Source organism: Cucumis melo, chromosome 3 (assembly GCF_025177605.1).
Source record: "Cucumis melo cultivar AY chromosome 3, USDA_Cmelo_AY_1.0, whole genome shotgun sequence".
In the NCBI taxonomy this organism is placed as follows: Eukaryota; Viridiplantae; Streptophyta; class Magnoliopsida; order Cucurbitales; family Cucurbitaceae; genus Cucumis; species Cucumis melo.
Window position 1 is genome coordinate 2,685,549 of NC_066859.1, and position 8,579 is coordinate 2,694,127.

Consider the following 8,579-nt stretch of genomic DNA (forward strand, 5'->3'; position numbering starts at 1 on the left):
GGTGTGTATTTTAAAATAGGATAGATGATAATAAACAAATTAGTAATGGTAAGATTTAGATTGGATTTTTTCTATTGTTTGTCAACTTCCTAATCAATTTTGAAAATAAAATTTATGTTATCTTTTTTGTTTGCATTTTTTTTCTTTTTTTGAAGAAGCTACTAAAGAATTCATTAAATTGTTTAATATTATTGTGAACTTTATAGGGATGTGTGTGGTTCTGTCTAAGTTATTTTTTATTTTCTAAAAAAAGTACAACAAATTTCAAATTTGGAAAAGGTCAATATAGCCTTCCAATCAAGTCAAATCAAATCATTCTTTCTTTTTTATTTCCCCATTTTTCCTTTATTTTTTTGATTAATAATTACAAGGTTAAGTTACACTAGTTTGTAAAAAATCCATGTGTCTAATTTATTTAAGATGGTTTTGGTAAAGAATTTGAAAAGAAAAAAGGATTAAATAGAAAACAAATTTGACTCTTAGGAAATTTTATTTAAATACATCAAATCTCTTGTATGATACTTTGAATAATCATGTCAATAGAAATCTCGTGTACGATACTTTGAATAATCAAGTATGCCAATAGGAGAAGTATGTTACATAAATAATCTAAACTCTAGAAACACTTTCAATGTATAATTTTAATTATTTACTCTAATATTAAACTCCTTTAATTCTCTTTACCATGGACATATGTAATAAATTATTAGTGAAAATCGATTTTGATCGACCGACTCATCAATGGCCCATCCTTATTGGAAAGTAATGTTAATGTAACCATAATTAAAATAAATATGATAAGAAAAAAAAAGAAGAAGATAAAATAGATGAAAAATAATAGTGACATAGTTATTTGATTAATATTAATGTTAATTATAGTTAAGTGAGTTAGGGTTGCTGTGGATGTCCTACTTGAGTCAGTGTCCTTTTGGGCAGGTAAACCTGTGTGTCACCTCCACACTTCCCTCTATTTCTTTTCAAACTTGTTTTTTTTTTTTTTCCAAGTTAAATTTTGGCGGGAAATTTATCAAATCCATCGAATAGTCGTTTTGGGGTCCGCTACTTTATCCATTACCCCAAAAGCAACGGTGTAAAGGAAAAGATGTCACAATCCGTTAAAAGAGACGGCGAGAATTGGATTGGGAGTTTGAGAGTTGAGAGCGCTGAATGTGCATTGGTGCCACGTCATAGATTCAGATTCTAACAAATAGGGAAAGGGATTAAAGAGGTGAGGAGTGGAGGGATTGTTTGTGGTTAACCCTAGAGGTACCCAATTTGTGTGCCTCTTCTCGTCTCTTTTGTCACACCCACACATTTCTTTTCTTTTATAGGTTTCCAACTCATTCTCTGCTGCCCTGCCCCCACCTCTTTCAAAATCTTTTCTTTTTTCCACCTAATATATTAGTTTTTAAATTATGAATCTTAAACACAAGGGAGGAGGAGGAGGAAGCAGATGTTTAGGTTTTAATTTTTGTTTCAGCTCTCCATTACATAGTTTCCTTCAACATTTTAACGCCATAATATAGTGGCATTCTCACCTCGCCACTCTGAGTTGTCAATCCTAAAAGAGATGTACAATTAAGAAATCTTGACGATGATTCATATATGAGATCAACCTTAGGTTAGTGTTCTGTATGTTCTTTTAATCAAAGAAAATGATTCGTTTGTTTTTTTACAATTTTATTATAAATGACAATTATTTTTAGTATTTAGTATTTAGATTCAAGGTTTTTATCATATACCATCTTCAATATTTTTTAAATTTTTTGGTTACTTATTCAATTAAAGTCTTTTTCTACCTCTAAATTTTCAATTTTGAAAAAGACAATGGAAAGAAAATAGGACATAATATTTTTTATTAATTTTAATTTTACTAAATTCTGAATTCTCAAAAAAAAAAAAAAGCAAAAACCTTTCAAATTGTTCAAAAAAAAAAAAAAAAAGTAAAATCGCTGTTGATCACAATAATAAATTTGATTTGATAAACCTTTTTTTAGTTTCAAATTTTGTATTCAATTTGAGGAGGTAGGAAATTTTCAATTATATCTAAAGTCATTATAAATATTTGTTGTAAAATTATTTTTGGTTAGTTGGACGGCGACTCAATAAATGGAAAAACACAACGTATTTGCATAAATAATTTCAAGAGTGCCCACAAATATATATACACACACACACATATATATATATATATATTCATATGCTATAAGCCTATAATTGAGGCCTTATTTTGAATAGTGATTGATGAGAAAATTGGAAGAAATCATAAGGAGTAAAAGGTAATTGGAAGGACAATTAAGATAATGATAATGACTATGTTAAGGGTTTTGATTATGACTAGTGAGTGATATTAAATTTGGATGATTAAAGTCCAAACCCAAGAAAGAAATTGATAACACAAAAGACACTACTTTGTCCCCCTAAATCTCTTGACCCAACCAATATGTTTTATTAATTTTACGCTTCAAATCAAATTTTTTTCTTCTTCTGGCATTCAAGTTTTGTTACAAAAATCAATCAAATCATCTTATTTGTTGGATCGACATGCATCAAACATGATTTGATGTTTAAAGTTTGATAAGATATTAAAATTAGCAATTGTTATTATTATTATTTTTTTAATATAGCGATGATTATTTGATCGATAGAGAGGCATTTAGTAATTTCTTTTGTTATGACGATATCAATTAAAGACTACTAGAGAGATAAAATACTTTGTGTTGAATTGTACCTCGTTTATAAGTGAACATGTGTGAGATTCATTAAATGCACATAAATGGTAAGAGAAAGTTATGTTGGGAATTATGATGAACTAATCGATTGATAAATTTTGTTGAGCCTCACAATCTTTCCCAAGTCATAGGTTATACCGATTTTGTATTTTTTTTATTTAACGAGTCATCATTTGGTAAGAGATTTTTCAGTTGATAGTCATTTTCTATACTCACATCCAAATATTTTTTTTGTTCATCGATGACATGTTCTCTAGAATATATATAGTTCTTTGATTGTGCTTCCTTGATATGAGAACACGCTTTTTGAGTTTAAATTAAATTTGTTAGCAATTTTGTTTAACACAAACGAATACATGATCTACACTCATTATGAAGTTGTTAAACTTATACAAACTTGTTTGATAACTATTTATTGTTTCTCGTTTTTTATATTTGACTCTCCTTCTAATGTTTGAATATAAGATAAGTTATGTAATACATAAATATCTATATATAAAACACAAGTAAAAGTTAACATGATCTAATCCAAGTCATGGTGTAAAATGAACAACAATACAATTAATTCTATCATTTCAACATTTTTCATATTTGATCTACGATATTCTTTTCATTTGATTATATTCATTTTTATCTTAAACAATGATTACTTAGATTGTACTCAATTATATTATTCTTTAAATAGTGTGGTTGTATAAAAATATAAAATATAATAGAATTCAAATCTAGATTTCAAGAAGACTAAATAAATTTTCATCATTTCCACCAACCGAGCAAAGACTCAACTCATTGAAGTAACGTTATTGTTTAAAAAGCAAAAACGAAACTTAAGAAATGAGAAACAACAAATGAAAAATGTTTATCATTCAACATATCATATAGACAATAAACATAAAAAACTTAGCCAAGGGATTAAGGTGGATATCACTTTTAGAGAGTTTCATTTTTCATAGAGAAATAACAACCACCTTAATTGTTCTAAAGACAATGTGACGATGAGTGACAAATTGATGCATAATTCCCAATCACAACTTGTATCAATGCAAGATTTAAATTCAAACAAGGTTTTGCATTTTTAAAAAAATCCAACAAAGATTTATTATTATGGTACGATCCAAAGAGACTAGAAGGAAAGGAACATACTATCCATGCATTCCTCAACTCCAAATCTACAATGCACTGACTAAAAAAGTAATCCTTATTTGATGAGATATAGTTGGATAAGGAAAATGACATATTAAGCAACATAAATGCTTGGGAAATGGAAAATCTTTTTAAACAACTACTGAAATCTATAGACGAACTAGAGACAACTTGACAAACTAAAACATCTCAATAGCTAAAAAAAAAGAATACAAATTAAAGTGATTCTTGTAATGTAGTAGTAACGACTGAAATATGGAAGTGAGTTGAAAAATAAAGTTGTGGGATATGAATACAAGCTTCATGTTGCTAAGTAAAGCAATAGAGTGTTGCATTCTAGTTGGCAAAAGCTAGTAGTTGAAAGGATCACTACCTTAAGTTTTGACCAAAGTAGCATGTGGTACATGGAATCTCATGTGAATCAACAAGGACCACCTTGCAAAACTAAATATTTTAGGGGATCGATAATGAAGTGATAAATGGGGGAATGGTAAAAAGAACTCCAATTGGAGAATGAAAAAACATGAATAATATTAAGAAATCAACACATATAAAAAGAAAACGTAAAGTAACAGAGAACACATACATAAGATTTTTATGATTTACCAACAGTGTGTTAGGTATGTCGAGAAAAATATCAAATGACACATTAGGGTCTTATGGAGTTGAAGAATATATATAGTGCAATGTTCTAAATTTTAAGTCGAAATAGTAAATAAAGTAAATATGACAAATACAAATACAATTTATAATTTGTCGTTTGGAACATTAGATAGCAAATTCAAAGGGTTGTTAACATAACTTTTGGTTTTCACGCAATGGGAAGAGACTATGACACTGACAATGTGCCTATTGAAACCAGTTGTAGACTCATAGGAAGCGTGGCTTAGTTAAAGGGACCCATTGGAGTCATAGTGAAAGCTAGTCTTCATGGGATAGTTGTCACCACTTATGAACATGAATCTGAGTGCTCTATCCATGACCAAGATGAAGCTTGGATGATGCTAAGGGAAGTTTCAAACTCATTATTGATGTTAGTTAGTAAATGGGCTAAATGCCGCTCCAAACCATATATGATTGCAATAAGAAAAGAAAGAAAAAAAAGGAGTTTTGCAAGAATTTCAAAATGGTTTATTCTAGGAAATCTAGTGTTCTTGTGGATGAATATAGTCAATTTGATTTTTGTGGTTGGATTTTATCATGAACTTCTACCACGTTCTTCGTATGATTATCTTATCGCTTCATTCTCTAAATTCAAGTTATGAAAGAAGAAATCATGAGAAAAGTATCAAGAACAACAACTTGTCTTATGGGACAATCGATAGTGTTCACATCGATCTTTTATCACCTGTATATCGAATATATGAGAGATAAAATTATATATAATTAACATACTGTTAGAGCGATAATGAAAGAGGATCGATCAATTTTAGAGATGATGAAAATGAAATGGTAAATTTGAAAAGGGAGACACCAAAATGGAAAAAAAGAAAAGCATAGAGATGTTTTGGTGCATAAAAGTAAGTATAAGCACACAGTAAAAGAAAAAAAGGTCGGGTTGTTTGTTTAGGTTGATGACATATGGCATTAGGGTTACACAGAAGGACAAATGTGTCCAACTACTGTCCCCCTCCCCCCTCTTCCTTTCCAGTTGTCTTCACTTTCTTATTAAAAACCCTTTCTCTCTCAAATCCTAAATAATCAAACCTTAATAAACCCACACATACACACACACATTCTTCCTTCTTACCATTCCCCTACACCCCTTCCTTCACTGTCCCTCCTTTTATCCCTTCATTTGTAGGGTCCCTTCTCCCACTACTCACCCTTTACCTTCATTATTAAATCCTCCTCTCTCCCCCTCTTCATTTCCCCAACTTCTTCTCTTTTCCCCCCTTTTCTCCTCTCCCATGGCTGCTCCCTCTTTGACCTTCCCTACTGAGTTTCCTTATGATTTTGACTCCTTTCTCTCCAACTCCGACCTCAACTCGCCTGTTGAATCGGTTGGCAGCTCTACTACGGATTCCACTGATAGCTGCGGTAGCGATGATGATGAGTTCTTTGTTGGGTTGGCTCAGCAACTTGCATGGACCTCCCTTTGTGAAGCTGAAAACACATTTGAGGTACCCTTTTGATGTAATCTTTCAATTCTTGGTACTTGCTGTCTTTTAGCTGTTTGGATTGGTTTGTTTCTGATTTTGGTTTTTTTGGTTTCCTTAGAAGAAGTATGTTAAAGCTGGCTCTCCTCAGTCGACTTTGAGTGGAATAGATACCTGGTTTCGTCCTGAAAGTCCTTCCTCCCAGTTGAAATCGCCTCCCATGGCGGTTTTTGGGGCTGAGAATGATGCTAGAGCGATTCTACATGCAGCTGCTAGAGAAGCTGCGAGGTTGAAGATGAGTGGTGAAACAACCCCATTTCAGAATATTGACCCTTTTATGAGAGGATTTGTAGGTGCTCGATCTTCTATTCCAGTTAAATCTACTAATAATGTGGATTATGGTGTTTTCTCGAATCAGAACTCTGCTCGGAATCTTGCATTTGCCGCGCAGGTTAAATACTTTCGAATGTTCAAACCCTTTCATCTGCTGAGTCTCTTAGAACAGAGTATTTTATTGGGTCCCTGTTTTGAGTTATGGGTTGTCTTACATTTCTGAGATTTTTTGTTCTATAGGTGCAGCAAGTGAAACAAGATCTTGTACTACAGGCTCTCCGTGCCTCTTCTTTGGGAGGAAGACAAGCCAAAGTCAGCTGGTCGGCTCAGCCACACTGGAAGCAGGAGATTCAAAACAGAGAGAGAAATGTTGTTAATGCGAGTGGCCGGTGCGGTGTAGGCGCCGGCGGTTTGTACCATTCCCCATGGCTTCCGCCGCTGCAAAATCAACAACCAACGCCTAACACCACCGTCGTGCGTTGCATTCATCCCGTCAGATCTGGCGTGAAAAGAGCTTCCTCCGGCACTGGCGTTTTCTTGCCTCGTAGATACATCAACCCTACCGATTGCCGCCAGAAACAAGGTATTTCACAACCTACATTCATCTGAAAAATCACATGGGTTTCTTTAATTGAACTCCATAATCATCATTTTCCTTCTTAATTAGGAAACCCATCCGTTCGATTTGCAGAGGAAATGAAGAGCCCCATTCAAGCTCCATTAAACGGTTGCCTTTCCCCTGGCTTCGGTAAGGAAGAAATTCCCTTGTTTTTTTCACCACATACCCAAAGTTTATGATTGTTGTAATGGGTTTCTTTAATGAACTATACAAATTACAGATCCCATTTTATCAAGAAGAAACAATCCCCTTCTGCCATTGCCAAGGAGTTTCCGAACAGAGGGAGGCATGAATCAAGAACATCATCATCTACCTCAGGAATGGACATATTGATGTTGGAAAAACAGAGAAAAACTAGTGATGGAAATTGTTTTGTAGGATTTGGATAAAGAAGCCATTAAAGTAGGCAATTAGTAGCATTAATTTATGAAAGAAGAAGAAAATGAAGAAGTGGGGAGATTCAAAAGGAAGTTTTTTCTTTTTAGATTTAGAAAAGCAATAAGTAACCAGGAAGTTATTTATTGAATGATGATGATGATGATGATGATGATGAAGAAGAAGAAGCAGTTGTAGGCAGCTTTTATAATAAAAGAAAACAGTGAAAGTAAAGTAGTATTAGTATTGAGAAGAAAGGTGATGAAGGATGAAGGTTGAAAAAAAAAAATTAAAGGACAGGGATGGTGTTGTGTCCTTGTAATAATTCTGTATTTTTGTGTTATAGTGATTTTAGAAATGGTTTTTTGGGAGTGGGGAAAATATATAAAAAAAAATCCCTCTCTGGCTTGTAATTTTGTTGATGGATTTAAGGATATGCTTTTAATAAATAATAAGTTATATGTTGGATTTTGTTACATATTGTTGTATGTGCACTATATTCAATTTTCTTAGCATCAATGAAATTTAACTTCAAATGTGTAGATTTGATTTTTAGCTTCTCATGGAAGCAATTATAAATAAAGGAGAAAATTGTAGAACATTTCAAGAAATTAGCACCAAAGCTCTATGGTAAAACAAATAAGAAGATTATCAATGGATTTAGGGATTTTATTAGGATTATTGGAAATAAATCAGCAACTGAACATGTATTATGAAGTTACATTACAAAGCATTAATTTTGTAAGTCCTAACATGGTAACTTCACACCTCCATTTAATTTAGTGCTCCAAACAACAATATAGAATTTTTTTTTTTTTTTTTTTTTTAAAAGAAAACCAATAGCATTGGGAAGGTGGTGGTTTATTTAAATTTCAAAAATTTAAAATTTAAAATTTAAAATAGAAAGAATATTTTACGAGAGATTTGAGTGTGACATTAGTGTTGTGTTGAAGTGATGTGTGTTTGAGGTGTATAGGGCGGGAATTGGGGGATACCATATAATAAGGACACAAATTCAAAATGAAATAAGATAATAAGACAACCACACCACAAATTTCTCAATTTAATATAAATAATCTACCAAAAGTCTCCTCCTCCTCCTCCTCTACTATCACTATGACTTCCAATTTTCACCCATTTATTCAAAACCATTTTTGGATATTTTCTGTCACCCATAACTTTTTCCCAAACTGCTTTCATTATTATTCTATTCTTTTTACCTTCATTTTTAAGTTTTTCTTTTCTTTAACTGATCTGTTTTTATTTTATTATCTGTTT

The 8,579-nt window shown here is 32.1% G+C and overlaps 1 protein-coding gene across 1 annotated transcript; it reads left to right on the plus strand.

The window, feature by feature from the left end:
* The first annotated feature begins 5,540 nt into the window (after nt 1-5,540).
* Nucleotides 5,541-7,777, plus strand: LOC103485542 (uncharacterized). Its single transcript, XM_008443198.3, has 5 exons — nt 5,541-5,998; nt 6,096-6,425; nt 6,548-6,890; nt 6,975-7,055; nt 7,147-7,777. The coding sequence occupies exons 1-5, from the start codon at nt 5,786-5,788 to the stop codon at nt 7,257-7,259; spliced, it is 1,080 nt and encodes a 359-aa protein (XP_008441420.2). The 5' UTR covers nt 5,541-5,785; the 3' UTR covers nt 7,260-7,777.
* The last annotated feature ends 802 nt before the right edge of the window (nt 7,778-8,579 follow it).

Coding starts and splice junctions, on each gene's coding strand:
- LOC103485542 (XM_008443198.3), top strand. CDS start 5,786: ATGGCTGCTCCCTCTTTGACCTTCCCTACTGAGTTTCCTTATGATTTT. Junction 5,999..6,095: donor AAGCTGAAAACACATTTGAG/GTACCCTTTTGA, acceptor TGGTTTCCTTAG/AAGAAGTATGTTAAAGCTGG. Junction 7,056..7,146: donor TTGCCTTTCCCCTGGCTTCG/GTAAGGAAGAAA, acceptor TACAAATTACAG/ATCCCATTTTATCAAGAAGA.